At 39.4% G+C, this 17036-nt stretch overlaps 1 protein-coding gene across 1 annotated transcript in view; it reads left to right on the top strand.

Moving 5' to 3' along the window:
- Window positions 1-17036, top strand: part of DCAF5 (DDB1 and CUL4 associated factor 5) — a 52433-nt gene that overhangs the window by 2899 nt on the left and 32498 nt on the right. Inside the window, exons 2-5 of the mRNA XM_063117585.1 lie at window positions 10661-10804; window positions 12098-12134; window positions 13645-13784; window positions 16503-16632. Coding sequence (XP_062973655.1) covers window positions 10661-10804; window positions 12098-12134; window positions 13645-13784; window positions 16503-16632 — 451 coding nt within the window. The remainder of the gene's footprint in view (window positions 1-10660; window positions 10805-12097; window positions 12135-13644; window positions 13785-16502; window positions 16633-17036) is intronic.

Genomic DNA, 17036 nt, shown 5'->3' with positions numbered 1-17036 from the left:
ACCCATTAATCATAAATTAATCTACTAATAATCCTAATCTATTCTCTATTTTTGTATACTATTCAATTCTAGGATGGCTTTACTGTGTTAAGCCACTGTGATCACATTTAGGTTGGTTCCATAAACTGCAGATGGATCACTATGCAGAGTATGAGTGAGGAGGGTAGGTAGATTGTGGGGTTATGAGTTGCCTGGAACAGGATAATGCATAAAACTAGTTTTGGTTAATAGGAGATACAGAACTCTACAGATTATAAAGAGTTGGAAAAGACTGTAGAAATGTTGTTAGAGAACTAATGTTCTAATAAGGTTAATATTTCGCATTAAAACGTGATATACAGTTTAAATGATACTTGAGCATTACAGATTCAAGACAGTTATGATATCAATCTTTGTCTTAGACTTTAAACATTCAATGCTTGTCTTATAAGAGTATCTCAGAAGTATTGTGGTCCTAGAGTAGTTGCAAGTAGGCATTCTATTGAACTCACTTTGGGTCCTAAATAAATGTAGAGTTGTAAAAGCTTTTAGAACTTTAGAAGCAAAAGAGGCCATTAGATCTCCATTGAAAAGTGAGTATGATAGCAGTTTGGATGATACCATCTAAAGATGTGGGCAAACACACAAATGTATTATTTAGAGACCAGATACTCAGTTTAATGTTCCTTGAATATTTGCAACATAGAGCAGGGAATGTTGTCAGGTGTAGCTTTTTCACCCCTTGAGTACTATGACAGAAGTTACACTTGCCAACACTTCCTATACTACACAACTATTAAGCATATTAGGCCCTCGTCCTATCTCAAATCTGCCAGACCATGGGATAACCCTGTGACCGCCTTCTGGAGATAACTACACTGTCTTTCCATCCGTTGCCACACCCAGTACAAACTTCTTGTCCTTAACTTTAAAGTTTTCCATAGCCTTGGCTGACCATCTCTCTTTCCTTCCCTCCCTTCCTTTCCTTTCTTACTTCTGCTGACAGCCCTGCCTGTGACCTTTGTCCTTCAACTCTTACAGCTATCAGCTGATATCTCCTGGATGTGTTCTCTCCAACCACATGCCTTTGGCAGGGGTACTACCCCTCACAGATACCCATGCATTACCCCTTAAATCCCTCCTCAAATGTCACCTTGTCTAATGTCACCTTTACTTGCTTGCATTTATCTATAATAACGTTACCTCCCCACTTGTCTTTCTCTCATTTGGTGATTTTGCTTCTCCCTTCCCTCTGAGGTGTGTTGAAGTTGTTGATGTTGTTGTTATAATATATTGCATTAAAAGGAGCTCAGGTGGTATGCATAGTTCTCCCCCTGCCTGTTTTATCCTCCGTAACAAACCTGTGACGTAGGTTAGTCTGAGAGTGTATGACTAGCTCAAGTTTTCCTAGTAAACTTCATGGCTGAGTGGGGATTTGAACCTAGGTCTCCCCACTTCAAGTCAGAGAGACTAACCACTAAATAAGCCTAATTTATTTAGTGTTGTTCCCTGCCTTGATCCAGAGGGAGAGGTGGGTCATAAATAAATTATTATTATTATTATTATTATTATTATTATTATTAATTATTATTATTACGGTTCTCTCTTTTTGCCTATTTAACAGAAGTTGCTTACTTCATATATGTGTTGCTTCTCAAATGTCTATATTCATAACAAAATGAAGGCTTCAACTTCCAGAGCATCTTTAGAAGTGCATATGGGCTTCTTTGCCTTAAAGTAATATTCTGAATATTCCCTCAAAGTCTAGGAAAGGAGGGAGGTGGCTGTCTTTCCTTCTACAAAATGTGAAAAGTTTAGATGGACTAAAGACAGCAGTGATCCTGAAAAGCACATTTTTTTAATTGCACATCTAATTTATTCATAAGTGAGGTTCTATATGCCCTGAATAAATAGCTTAATATATTTTAATGAACAGAACATGCTTATGGCTTCTCATCTTGTTTGTTATCTTCTTTTTACTCCTCTTCTCCATTCCAATCATGATCTTTTTACTTGGATCCATAATTCTTCAATTTATTCATTTGCTAGCTGGTTTGACCACATCCAACAATCTCTCTCTCTCTCTCTCCTCTTCCCCAGCTCCTTCTTTCCTTTTGCATTCAACATAATTTTCTTGCTCATTTGCTTTGGTCATTTTTTCACTCTTTAATCTCCCTCTCTCTCTCTCTCTAAATTTCCTTCTATGGAATTTTGATCATGTTCTGCCATTATTAGGCATTGTCTTATCTTGCTTTGCTAAGCCATTATACAAATACAGTGCTTTAACTCCTGTTCTCGCTGAGAGAGAAGGTTCAAAATAATATTGATCTTGAAAGAAGAGCACATACCCTTATTTCAGAACCATTTATCTGTGTGAAAACATTACCACTCTTTCCCTAGAGTTCCCTCTTATGGAAGGAATAACTGCCCACCTATATATTCTTCATTGAAAGCAGGCAATCATTCTTTCCATGGCAGAGAACTATGGGAAAGAGTGACATCATTTTCACACAGAGTAATGGTTCTGAAGTAAGGAAATGCACTCATCTTTCAAGGAAGAAAATGCCCTCTCTTCTTTTCCCATCATCATTTTGCTTTCTATCAAAGCTATGTATTCCCAAGAATAAAACTGAACTGAATATTATAGAAGTTGTAAAACCCTTCCCCTATATTATTTTAAATGGCGCCATACTTTAAATCTCTTCCTCATTACTGGAATTCTATCTCGGATTATTCTTGCAATACTCAGTTATACTTTTGAGATCTCCTCTCAAAACCTATTTCTTTGCTTGGATTTCACTAGTTTAGTTTCTGTGAGTGAGACCATCACAATTGTTTGTCTTAAACTTTAAGTCTTAAAGCAATAACTGATCCCATTCTGGTCTTAACATTTTTAATGGGCAATGGATATCTGGGAGCTAATTGATGGAAGATGGTTTCTTAATAGAAACATGTCTAGAATGAGAAAAGCCTAAGAGCTTGGAAGGTGACACACTTCCCTCCCCCGAGCTAAGGTGAGGGAGCTGTGTGTGTATCACCTGGTTCACAGATAACAATAATCCAGAGTATAGATTGAGTATAAATTATCATTGAATCGTGGGTTGTCATTATGTGCAAATCCTGCACTATAGTTTATGGGTTGTTAGTCATGAACAACCCAAAGTTCACAACCTAACATCAAATCATGGGTTCTCTTCCTGGATTGTTTATGGTTAGCAACCAATACTTAAACCACAGTGCAGGGTTCACACGTAATGACAACAGCAACACTACCTGTAGAACTTCTCACCACTCAGAAGTCAGGACCATGTAATTGTGATCATTATTTTAATATTGTATTGGTTTTATATGCTCTTTTAACTAGTTTTGTGTATTATGTTGTATTTAATGTTGTTCCCCGCCTTGAACCAGAGGGAGATTTGCTTCTTCCTCCCAAGGAACTATATGGATTTCCCACTATAACAGCAAGAAGAAAATATAAGAAGCATTCTGTAAGTCTAAGGTCAAAATCCTAACACTTACTAGAAAGTAAATCCCATTGAAATTGGTGGTACCTACTTCTGAATAATCTTGCATAGGATTGAGCAGGCTTAAATACCTTTTCCATTTGTTATCACTTAGTTACTTCTTCACCATATTGTAACCACTGGGGAAAGAACTGTCTTTGTCCAGTCCTGGGCCCATAGGTGATATTTTAAACATCATAGAATCATAGAATAGTAGAGTTGGAAGGGACTTACATCGAGTCCAACCCCCTGCTCAATGCAGGAATCCACCCTAAAGCATACCTGACAGATAGTTGTCCAGCTGCCTCTTGAATGCCTCTAGTGTGGGAGAGCCCACAACCTCCCTAGGTAACATTGTCGTACTGCAAGTCAGAAAGTTTTTCCTGATGTCCAGCCGGAGTCTGGCTTCCTGTAACTTGAGCCCGTTATTCTGTGTCTGCACTCTGGGAGGATCGAGAAGAGATCCTTGCCCTCCTCTGTGTGACAACCTTTTAAGTATTTGAAGAGTGCTATCATGTCTCCCCCCAATCTACTCTTCTCCAGGCTAAACATGCCCAGTTCTTTCAGTCCCTCCTCATAGGGCTTTGTTTCCAGACCCCTGATCATCCTGGTTGCCCTCCTCTGAACACGCTCCAGCTTGTCTGCATCCTTCTTGAATTGTGGAGCCCAGAACTGGACACAATACTCTAGATGAGGCCTAACCAGGGCCTAATTAGCAGTGTTCTTATTTAGATTTGCAGAACATTAAAAGAAGGGCATGGTTCAGGATTTCAGCAGGATTTCTATTGCAAAGAAAAGGGAAAACATGTCAGACCCAACTTTGTCTCGTAACATCTAGAACAGCATTCCCCAACCTGGTGCCTTTCAGGTGTTTTGGGTTACATGCTGGCTGAGGTTGATGGGAGTTGGTCCAAAACATCTAGAGGGAAGCTCTCTGTTTTTCTGAGATTTCAGAAGATACTGTTTTTAAACTTTCCTCTGCAATAATCCCATCTAGGAATTTTTAAAAATTAGAGTTGAGATTCTTGAGAAATCAAATTAGTAGACCCTGGCTGTAGAAAAGAAACTTTGCCCTATTCCAATAATTTGTTGTAGAGGTTATAATGGGACAGTGCATCTCAATCTACTCTACTTTGCACTGATTTTCTTGTTATACTTGTGGCTCCCTTTAGGATAATTCCTGGTTGTTTCCACAGGCATGCTTCTTAGGTATTTCTGCCACAGTTCTTAGAAGAGCTTCCAGAAGCTGTGAAGGACTTTAAAAGCTTTCTGATTTTAAGGTGGTTTCCGATTGCCTTTGCCAAAGGAAGTGAGGTGGGATGCCACTTGAGAGCAGGGCCTTTTTGATAATGGAATAGCCTTCCCAGAGAGCTTTGCCTGGTGCCACCATTGTCGTGTTTTTAGTGCCTGGCAAACCTTTCTGTTCATCCAGGCCTTTTAAAAGAAACAAAACCTCATCTAGTCTGGGTCCCTCAGTATTAAAATCTGCATTTTTAATTTTTGACTTGCTGTGAGTTTTGTTTCTTGTTTTTTTATTTTGCTTTAATGTTACTATTTTATGTTATGTTTTTAAATATAACTTGCTTTTATGTTTTGTATTGTAAGCAGCCCCAGAGAATTTTGTTATGTGGCAGCATGTAAATGTGATAAATAAATCTGAAAGTTAAAATTTCAGAATTTTGAAAAGTCACGGTTTTTCCACACTGTAAACTAGCCTGATTTGATAGCAACGAGCCCTTCATGATACTTGTATTTCACGTTTAGACCCAAGTTACATTTCCTTCACTTGTGTATGAGCACAATAAGACTAGTCAGCTGAGAGAGAGCTTGGTATCTATCTATGCAGTGTACACTGCATGTGCTTGATAATGTAGGTTGGGTTCCTGGCCCTCTAGATGGTTTAGAATGAAGTAGTAATTGACTCTATGCTATTACGTATAGTTAAACTGTTAGTTGAATATGAACAGAGAAAATGGAAGGAGATTGAAAGCAATCCAAGAATAATCTAGAAGAGAGAAATAGCCTATCTGAAAATGGAATGTTGACATAACATTTTGCTATTAAACTGTGGGCATATTCGACTTGTGAGTGAAAAGGATTATTAATAAAGCTTTGGTAATGATGTCACTGGATGCAAAACAATAAATTGTGGAACAGCATAGTCTAACCTGTGTTTTTTTCTAATTTGTGATACAAGAATATAGTACAGCAAAACTACTATTCAGAATGGGACAGCAACATTGTGTTTTACATCTGTGAGGAACTTCTGCTGGTGGTGGTAACAATTCTGGGGCTGCAGGAATGGAGATGTTAAGGCAGAATTTGATTCAATGTATTGAGGCACTGAATGTATTTGTCAGAAGCATGTCACTTCAGATTTTATGATGTCTCTATTAGCTTCCTATTTGTTTCTAATCTCAGTTTAAAGTGCTGGTTCTAGCGTTTAAAGCCATAAACAGCTTAGGATCTATTTCCCTTAAGGATGTGCTCCCATATAAGCTCGTCTGCCTGGAAATTAACACCAAGGCTTTGATCTTCATGCCATGTCAGGATATTTGACCAGTGAACATGAGAAATGGGAGCCACAACTCTTGAATGCCCTTCCAACAGAAATCAGTCAGGTCCCTGTTTGTTTCTTTTTGACCAGAAATTGGAGATACTTTTATTTCAGTGGTTATTTAATGGCCCAGTTTGAACATAATACTAAACTATGGTTTAACATTGCAAGTATGAGCTTTGGGGCTCACATGCTCCCCTTTTCCCTCTCCTTTGGTCATCTACAATGAGGAGATTAGAAGATGCTTCCATCTTCAACTAACAGTGGCTTCTTGTCGTGTCTGACCACATGTTTTAGGGAAATGACCCTACTTTAAACTGTATTTTACAATCCTCGTTTGTTTTTTTAAAAAAGTTCACAATAGCCATGGTTTGGTCAGAGTAACTGTTTGGTCAGAGATTTGTATGAAATACATACAACTTTCTAGCAATTATGCAGAGGCTTCAACAAATCCACTGCATTATAGGAGGTGAGTATTCATCTTTCCAATGTTGTAATATCAGTCTTTTAGCTGTCAAAAGGGTGTAGAGAATCCATTTACATTGACCATTTGTTAATTTCCATGAAGCAGATAAATAATTTAAAAGAGCATGTACATCAGTGAATATTAAAGTCTGCTCAGAACAAAATTTATCTATGTAATCTCTCACCAACAGGAAGCAACTACTGGACATTTCCAAAACATACATTTAAAAGATGACTTAGCGCTGAATTACACAGCCCCTTATTAAAGAGACATTGTGGTGTCCAATAGACACAAAACAAAAATTCTTGCTGAATAAGACACAGCCTAAGGACCATAGATACAACAGGTAGACGCTAAAGTGGCAATCTGCAGATTAGGTATTTTATTGTGGTGCCCACAGCAATTTCACACATTTCCAAATGTGCCCACGGATCCAGAAAGGTTGGGAGCTCCTTCCATAGTACTAAAGCTTGGTTCAGCACTTATGTTCAAATGTAGCAAATAGGGTTATTGTTGGCAGTTCTGATTGTAATATCTTCTGTCCTTTCTACTATTAGGTTGGTCACATATTATAGATTTTGGAAATGGTTTGTTAGGTGTATTTTTATTATTACCTGGCTTTCTAATAATGCTGTACTCTGCTCTGGGTACATTTAATAGAAAAGTAGGATATAAATAACTTTGTATTTGCTCATGATAATAATATCAAGGTTATTCTGCAAGTTTGAACTGGTTCAGATCCATTAATGCTGTACATTTTTGGTAAGCGCATGTACCTAGTGGCTGACATGAAGCATTTTATTATTGATGTCTAAATAGAATTTATATCCCACCCCTCATTACTTGTGACAGCAATCAAAAATAACAATTACAATTTATAAACAGAAACAAACCATTATTACCATTAATCACGCATTACCCAAAGGCATGTTGAAAAAGAAAAGTCTTTAGTTGGCTCTGAAAGCTATATAATGTAGGCGCCAACTGGAGCTCAGAGACCTTGTATTTATTTATTTTTATTTATTAATTTCACCTTAATAAATAAATAAAGCAAGCTCAGAGACCTTGTATTTATTTATTTATATTTATTAAGTACTGCAGAAATGTATGTAAAATATTAGGACTAGACTTAGCAAATATCCAAGAGTTTAGCAATATTTGTTAATGTGGGTTTCTGGATGATTGCATCTGGTATATGTTAATCTGAAGAAACCTATTCAGCTTTTTCTTGTATTCAAGACATATTACAGTGATGATGATAAAGAATTGTCTTATTCAATAAAGCTTATTGGATTTGCTAAAAGTTATACCTAATTTAGCACACTCTCTTGAAGAGCAACTAGCCAGATGACCTTGGGAAGGTCATAAAACATGCGGTTTGTCTCCCCATTTTTTAAATCAGAATAATAGAATCATAGAATAGCAGAGTTGGAAGGGACCTACAAGGCCATCGAGTCCAACCCCCTGCTCAATGTAGGAATCCACCCTAAAGCATCCCTGACAGATGGTTATCCAGTTGCCTCTTGAATGCCTCTAGTGTGGCATTAACACTACTAGTGTTGGCATTAACACTACGGTAACACTACTGCTGAACATGGAGGTTCTCTTACTCTATTGGCTATTCTTGCTGATTATTTCAGAGCAATCTAGGATAGTAGCCACCACAGCATCCAGTATTAATTAACTGAGAACTTAAAAAGCCCTGCTGGATCAGACTAAAGGTACATCTAGTCCAGCATGCTGTTTCCCACAGTGGCCAACCAAATTCTTATGGGAAGCCCACAAACAGAACAAGAGAATAATCGAAGAAATATGGTCGCTCCCTCCCACTGTTGTTCCCCAACAACAGGTAGTCAGAGAAATACTGCCTCTGATCAGAGAGCTACGGCTATTGGGCGGTATAGAAATGTAATAAATAAATAATATACCCATTATGACTAGCTACTATTGATAACCTTATACTCCATAAATTTGTCTAATTCTCGTTTGAAGCCATCTAAGTTGTTGGCCATCACCCACATCTTGTGGTTGTTAATTCCATTAGTTAACTATATGCTGTATTAAGAAGTACAGTACTTCTTTCTGTCTGTCCTGAATCTTATCACCATTCAGCTTCATCAGTGCTAATATTTTGAGAGAAGGAGAAAAACGTTTCACTGTCCACTTCCTCCACAATAGGTATCAATTTGTGCTTACATTAAATCTAATCTGCTATTCTGTTACACAGTCATACTGCTCTGGGAGATTCTTCCTGGCATCTTCAGTCTTCTGGGGATTCTAATATCCCAGAATAATTTTATGTCTGCAAACTTAGTTACAAACTAGTTGATGTTGTTTTAATTGTGTGTGTGTGTTTGTGTGTAAAACAAATAAAAAGAAAACATACATTCAAAGAAGACCAAAAAGCATAATATACATCCAAACCTATACAGAACATTGTCATTGTAAGAAGGATCTTCACAGATCGAACACTCATACCAAAACGATAGTCCTTCCAAAAGGATCTGAGAAACACTGTATTGAGCAATTATGTTTGATACTTATGGATGAAATGCAATGATGTATTTCTCCTGATGGAACTTGGAATGGGGAACAGGGACAGGGACAGTTCTTCCTTCACAATCTGCTCCAGAAGGTTTTGGGATCCTTCTGAGTGTATTTCAGAGGGCGTGGGTAGAGAGGGAAGAGAAGAAGAAAGTCCCATCACATGAGCGAACTTCTGCTCACAACACATATCACCAATAAACTATCAATAAATTAAGTAGATTTTTTTATCCATCAGATGCATCTTTTTAGACAATATGCCCATTAAGGCTAAATTATGTATCCTTGTGTACCACTGAACAAGTATAAATGGATTATTGCTTTCTGTTTACAAGCAATTTCTAAGCATTTTGTTAGCAACAACAAAAGTGATTAAATCCTTGTAAGGCATGTCTTCAAGACCCCTATCAAAATTTCAAATAGATCTGAACCGTAAGTTATCCTTAAGTTGTATCCTAATGCAACAATTTATTTCAGCAATTTAAATTACTGAATTGATTGTAAACTTGAATTTCACTTATCTAATAGGCTTTGCTACCAAATGGAATGGTTTGGTAATTCTTTTATTCCCATAAGACACTTGCTCAAAAGTTGATGGAGCTGTGGCAAACCATTGTTGATGCATTGGAAAAGCTACAATTGTGTCTAGATGGTGAAATAGACCTGCAGTACTGCCTTCCAAATTCTTCATCTTTTTTGAGGACTGTTTCTCATGTGACACTGGATAGTCATGGAAGCATTCCTATGAGTTGCAGTCATGCCTGTAAACTTGGACTAGCTGCTTGGATTGATAATTCTGGCAAGACGTTTGTAAAACCCAAGAATGCATGGCTCCTAATATTCAGTCTTTCCCCTTTTAGTTAGGCTTCTTAAATTCAAGCCCAGTTGCAAACACACACACAAAAATACGAAACCTGAATTATTTTTTATTTCTCGCTCTTAAAATCCCTTCCTGGGGTTGTAAAAGAATTTTGAAAGCTTCCCCCCCCCCCCTTTCCACAGAGGATATGGCAGATATCCATGATGATTCATTCTAGAAATAATCTGTGTTAGAAGCTAATTTACCTTTTAAAGCTTTACACTTAAGCATAGCATGGCTTGTAGAGAATGTGTTAGAAATATGTTGGCCAGTGTGGTGTAATGATTAGGCTGGGACTGGGGAGGGACAGATTCAAATCCCAACTCAGCCCTGAGATTCCCATTGAGTAAGCTTGGACCAGTCACTCTTTCAGCCTAACCTATCTCACAGGGTTGTTCGAAGGATAAAATGAGAGACAGACAGACAGATTCCATCTTGCACACCTTGGAAGAAAAATAGGATATACATATGATAAATAAATTAAATGAGTGTTGACCCTTGTCATTCATCTACGGAACTAAAGATGCAGACATCTTTGGCTTTGAGGCTAGAAGTGTTTATCAGTGATACAAACGTAGTGTATTGATAGCCTCTTTCGGGGGGGGGGAATGAAGAGTGAGGTGACCTTGCTTATAATGCAGCAGCAATTCAGGCACAAAAACATTTGGATTTCTTGTTGCTATAAATTTATGTTTTCAACAGAAATTATGTAGATGCTTGTACAGATCCTTGTGCTCTGTATCACATAGGTGGAGATGACCGTCGCGTTCTACTGTGGCATATGGAACAAGCAATCCACGCCAGAGTCAAGCCTGTTCAGCTCAAAGGGGAGCATCATTCTAACATCTTCTGCCTAGCTTTTAATAGTGGCAACACCAGAGTATTTTCTGGAGGTAAGGAGGAAAAGCTTCAAAGGAACACAAGAGTAAATTATGGCATCACGCCTTTCTCGTTATTATATCTTACATTTGTTCTCACTTGTGCAGTCTTAACATCTTACTACAGTGCGTGCATATGAAGGGAATGTTGTCTCTTCTGAGCACAACACTTTGGGTTAGAGAGAAGGAAATTCTTCCCTGGGGTAACCTGTTCATTGCAGTTGCAATTGCTGTGTGGAATGTAGCTGTGAGAGTCTTGGAGGTTCTGCTGGATTCTATTTGGCATGATGCCACACAACTTCACCATGCCTCACAAGAAATCCATATAGCCTAAATTTTTTTTATAAACCTCCCAGAGAGCTTCGGCTATGAGGCAATATAGAAATTATTATTATTATTATTATTATTATTTATATAACTTCCCATAGCCGAAGCTCTCTAGGTGGTTTACAAAAGTTAAAAACAGTGAAAATTAAAAAGAAATATACAAAATTTAAAACCATAAAAAGCATAAAATACAAACAAAAACAACCAATATCCATGATGATGATGGTAAGCCAAAAGCTGCAGGATTTCTTCCCCCCCTCTTTTCTTCCCCACCCCAGCTCATAGTTCCCCACAACCAGTTGAACGCTCATCCTATGCAATGAAATGTTCATATACCCAGATATTAGGAAGAAAATTAGAAAGAAGCAAGCAGGGGTAAAAAAACCCAGCAAAGTTCTCTCCCACAGAAAGATTATCCTCTCCCCTAAATCAACATTATGTGAATGGGGTATCATGCTTTTATTATGCAAAAGGGACTTGTGGAAACAGAAGGCAGCTGGGATGTGCTCTGTCAGATCAATTGGGGGGGGGGGATCCATGAATTCAGCTAGGCCATCAGTACAAAGACTTCGGCAAGAACGTGAAGTTCAGCACCAAACAGGATGTTGAATGTGATAGCATTTGCAGGACAAAAAGGGAGATGGGCACTTAACCTTCTTCACCCTCAGCCAGTTGCCCCCCACTTGACTGGTATAACGCATGGTTCTGGAGCCAGGCGGGAATGGTATTGCAGAGGAAAAGCAGCATTCAGAAGAACCAGAAAATTTCTTCCCATGGTTACTGTTTTGTATGTCCAGGACAAGCAGGGAGTTGGGAGTCAAGTGTTTGTCATGAACATCTTGTTCTACCATGGCAAAATGTAACAGGCTCATCTCTCTCTTCTTCTTTTCTTCATTTTCCAAATGAAAACTGCACAAGCACACTCCTTCTCAACTAAGTTCTCATTATTAATATGACATCAAATTCTGTTTCTATTTATAGGTAATGATGAACAAGTTTTGCTCCATGATGTTGACAGGTAAATAATTTTCCCCCAATGCCTGAACACTCTTTCCTGGGGTGGGGGTGGGGGGCAACACCTGGACATAGACAGGTCTTTGCTGGATACTCTGACTAATATATGGATGATCTGAAATACCTAAGTGATTGTTGTGTGTGATTACCTTTTTCTCTTCCACTCCTGTCATTCAAATTTTTACCTTCTATTTATTGCCTTTCTTACGATTTTATCTACCTCTGCTCCACCTTCCATTTTATATGGTTATTAGATTATATATCATGAAAAATATGTGTTGGAGCTGTTAGATTTGTTTGAAATGTATAGTTGAAGACTTAGGGTGGACTCCTCTCGTGTTAGGCAGAGAGAAGTCCTTCAACTCCCAGCATAGCTGGCTGCCGTGGGTGGGAGTTGTAGGACCTATTTCTGCCTAAATATGCATAGGATTGCATCCTTAGGGCGCAATCATATGAAGATTGTCAAGTATCCAATGCAGGCCAGCTGCAGCGTGGAGGTGATCTTCACCTCCGCTCTCTAGCCACTCTGCATTTCTGCTAGACAGCTACGCTTTGGAGCGGGGGAAGTGAAAGGAGACTGGGCCAGCCACAGGAAGTGTTGTATGGCTGCTACCCCACTCTCCTCCCTTCCCCACCCAGGGAATGTATCCCTTTTTCCGTCTCTGCACTCCATTTCCAAGCGTGGAGACATAGAACCATGCTGGCTATGAGGGGGGTAGAGGTATTTATTTACTGCATTTCTATACCACCTAATAGCCAGGAGTCCGGTTTCTGGGCTCCAAGGTCAGAGCCCTGTTTCCCACCTTTGAGCCCTGAAACTGAACAATCCTGTGTCTCCCCAGATGCTGTATGGGAGACATAGGATTGCTTCCCCTTGACTTAAGGGTACAGTCCCAATGCATGTTTTCTTCTGTCCAAACAAGCATAGGATTGCACCCTAAGTAACATAGCTGAAGGCTCTGATCTAGAGAGTACCTTTATGCATGTGCTTGTGTGCAGAGCGGGGATCTCTTTCCCTTTCTATACAAGCATACATACCCCTTTTCTACACCAGTGCCAGATTCACAAGCAGTTTGAAAAAAACTCTTTGTTTTAAAAAATAACTGGTTTGGAGGAGGGTGGAGTAGGAAGAGAAAGTTTGTCTGGGGGAGCGGAAACAAAAAGCCCCACTTCATCTACTGCTCTCCATGTACGCTTCTTTAGATTAGAGCCAAGGTGTGCAATATATCAAATGGTTGCATCTTATGTGCAAACTTGGCTTGAGCCAAGGATTTCCAGGATTGAAACACAGTGAATATGGTTTGTTATTTCCTGCAAAATTACAGTGGACTCTTAGATGTGTCTACTGTAAGTCCCATTCATTTCAATTGGACATCCTCCCTAGTAAGGGTCCATAGGATCACAGTGTGCAACCCTCTGCACAATCAATAGGGAGGAAGTGACAGCTGTCGGTGCAATCTGGTTCTCCTGTTTGAATGTAGAAGATGGGAAATTGATGACTGTGTCTGTTTCAGCGGTGAAACCTTGGATGTGTTTGCCCATGAAGATGCAGTATATGGGCTGTCAGTGAGTCCAGTGAACGATAACGTTTTTGCAAGCTCATCCGATGATGGCCGAGTTCTCATTTGGGATATCAGAGAGTCTTCTCAGGGAGGTGAGGGCTATGTATGTGTGAGTGTGAATGTTGAATTCTTTTGTTGAAGAAGGGAAATGGTACTGTGTAGAGAAATGAAGGCCTGGGAAAAGAACCCCTAGAGAAATTCCAGGGTGGGGGATGTGGATTGTCCCTTCCCCCCACCCACCATTTCTAGGATTCCCCCTCCCCTGAGGAAACTTTGAAAAGCTCTAAAACTTTGGGGAACACTGAAAAACCTCCTGTGAAATATTTTCTATTTTGGACTGAGTGGAAACTTTTTAAGACATGGTTTTACTGACTCAAAATGTGAAATATGATTTTTTTTTTAATGCAACACAATCTACAGCATTTGAGAGTGATAATTCAGGTGCTTCCAGGCAAGGATTTTATCGTGCCATTGCCCTACTTCAGTCATGCAATTTTTTAGGAGGTCCAGACAACATTGTCATCCACCCATGATACTCCTGTGTTTTCCCATCACTTCTTCCATCTCTTCTTTTTCTTACTATGGGAAATCCTTTAGAGGAGGGTGGGGGGGGCGGGTTAGATAGTATAGCAACATGATGCCTTTGCATCATTAGTACTAGGCCCCTTCATCTGGAAGCAGACATATGGAACACTCAAAGTCAGCATGCTCCACTGCACCTAGAGAGTCCTGCCATCTTCATGAGAGCAGCAGACTTGATGGCCTGTGAATTGCTGCTTACCTCCTTCTGGTCACCTTTGATCCAGCTTGGAGATTCTAGAAGCAAGTATCCAGGCTCATCTGCCCTTCTGCCCTGGCCCTTCCTTTGTCTTCAGACTCCTTTGTCTTTGACTGTTCACTTCTCTCCTCAAGCTACTGTGACAGACACCCTGCTACAAAATAGCCAGAGCAATCCTCTGGGAGTGGCAGAAGGAGAATCAGTGGTAGAAGAGCTGCCATTTCTAATACCATGCTGGGCCAAGGTTTGAACAGATGGCTGAAGAAAAAAAATAAGTACTCCAAAAGGTGGGGGCATTGGGTCTTGTAGGTCCAAAGCCTCTCTTGGTTGGCCCTGATGTGCCCCTGACATGCTTTCCCCCGCTTCTCTGTTGGAGCATCGCTGGAATGGTGGTGGGGTTTTCTCCTGTAGCAATAAAGAGGGTTGGAGGCTCTTTCTCTGCCCATGGTGAAAGAAGACCACAATATCCTATGGCCAGGGCACCTCTTCTGGAGAGTATTCTAAAAGCAGGGCATCACCACCAAAAAGGCCCTCTTCAGAGGTTGCATTCACCTCATTTCTGAAGGTGGGGCCACCTAGAGGAGGAGTTCCAAAGTTGTCCTTAGTATACTGACAGCTTCATTAAAGATAAACTATGTCTGCCAAGTTTATGCCTCTGCTTCTACATTATTTTGTGGAAATCTAATGGTCTTTCAGACAGTGGCTTTGAGAATAAGTATGAGGAACATTTACAATCACTCCCTGTAGTCTTTCACAAACTGTAATGGGACAGTTGCCTATCAAGCTGTGGATGACCAGGTTGAATGTAACCCACTGGGCTAGGTTTTGAAAACAAATTGGTGAGTGTGGAAGTAGTTTTGGAAATTCAGACTCTAGGAAGTTAAAGGGTTCTTAAATTCTTTGTGTAGTTGAGAGTTAACTCATGGTTAACATCAGTCAGAAATCAAGATCTTTTTTGTAATGTTGACTTGGAAGCTACTTATACGATACCATATGGGTAAGAAATTTTTCCATCTGTGCATGATTTACTTAGCCAGTGCCGAAGAAAGGATGTGAGGAAAGATAGACTTGGAGGGGTTTGAGTTAGGATCCTTGAATATAGGTCTACCCAATGGAGTTGATTTTGCCATATATAATAATATGGATACATCTATGGTTCCTTGAGTTTGGAAGATGTATAGCCTTGTGCATCATTACTTTGGGTGTTAATGGATCATCTGTCTGTTGCACTGTTATTCACAATTATGGCTCTACATTGGGTATTAGATCTGCAACCTGAAAGTTCGTGTAGGGATTATAGGCAACAAAATCGTTGACGGGTCATGCTCATTGGGTCCTACATCTTGATCTGCCCGTAGAGGTGCTGGACATACACAATCTTGTTGATAGCGACCCTACTAGACAATGCAGGAGTACTGGGAAACTGAGCAACATGAAGGAGAGTATATGGATCTTGGCAGGATATTTGGGATTTTGAGGTCTGTAGACAGCTTGGATAAGTAAATGGCAGCCTTATTTTAGGGTGTTGATGGGAGCAACTGCTCTTGCTTGTTGTCAATAGCAACTAGGAAACAAAGTTATTAAAGAAAATAACTGATGAAAATCCCCTACTGTATTTAAAGTGGTTTCAATGCACATTAATTTTAATGCCATAATCTAGTTTTAATTAGATGGGATGTCATAACATTTTGAGAAATTGCCTTGCAGACTACAGCAATGCTTTTTGCATGCAAGTGAACATAACTTTTATGGATTTTAGATAAAATAACTTGTCAAAAACTCTTTATATAAGACACAAATCCAAATTAAAATATTTGCTAGTGATGATCACAGATTCAAGATCTTCCATTTAGTAAAATTGATTGGTTTCTGTTGGTAGATAGTACTGTTCTGATGAAAAGGTGTTTTACATTTCTGTACCCAGGGTTGGCAAATCTCACACTAAGAGAAGGTTTAGTCAGAAGTCAAAATATTGCACAAGAGACACTCTATCTTTAAAAATAAATAAATTGATCTTTATTTTTGTCAACAGAGCCTTTCTGCTTGGCAAATTATCCATCAGCCTTTCATAGTGTGATGTTCAATCCAGTAGAGCCCAGATTACTTGCCACTGCCAACTCAAAAGAAGGTGTAGGACTCTGGGATATTCGCAAACCCCAAAGGTAAGAATCATAATCTGCTTTCTTATGCATTGTTTTATAAAACTGGGAAGAGAAAAGCCAAATTGGAATTTAAAATCAGCATTAATAATGTGTAGTATTTTTTTAAGAAGTCCATTAAAACTATTTCCATCCCCAAGTTAATCTGGGCTCAGGCCTAGCTTGGGGATGGAAATAGTGGATGACCTATACCTGGAACTAGACAGGCAGGTGGCATCCTTGTTGGTTCCACTGGACTTCTCAGTGGCATTTGTTACCATCAATTATAGTATCCTTCTGGGATGTTTGGCTGATATGGGACTTGGGACACTTTTGGGGGGATGGTTCTGGTTCTGTTTAGTTGAATGCTCCCAGAAGATGGTGCTGGGGGACTATTGCTCAGCCTCAGAGCCATTGGCTTATGGGGT

This window comes from Elgaria multicarinata, chromosome 2 (assembly GCF_023053635.1).
Source record: "Elgaria multicarinata webbii isolate HBS135686 ecotype San Diego chromosome 2, rElgMul1.1.pri, whole genome shotgun sequence".
In the NCBI taxonomy this organism is placed as follows: domain Eukaryota; kingdom Metazoa; phylum Chordata; class Lepidosauria; order Squamata; family Anguidae; genus Elgaria; species Elgaria multicarinata.
Note: the sequence above shows the minus strand (reverse complement) of the source record. Positions and strands in the feature narration are given on the sequence as shown.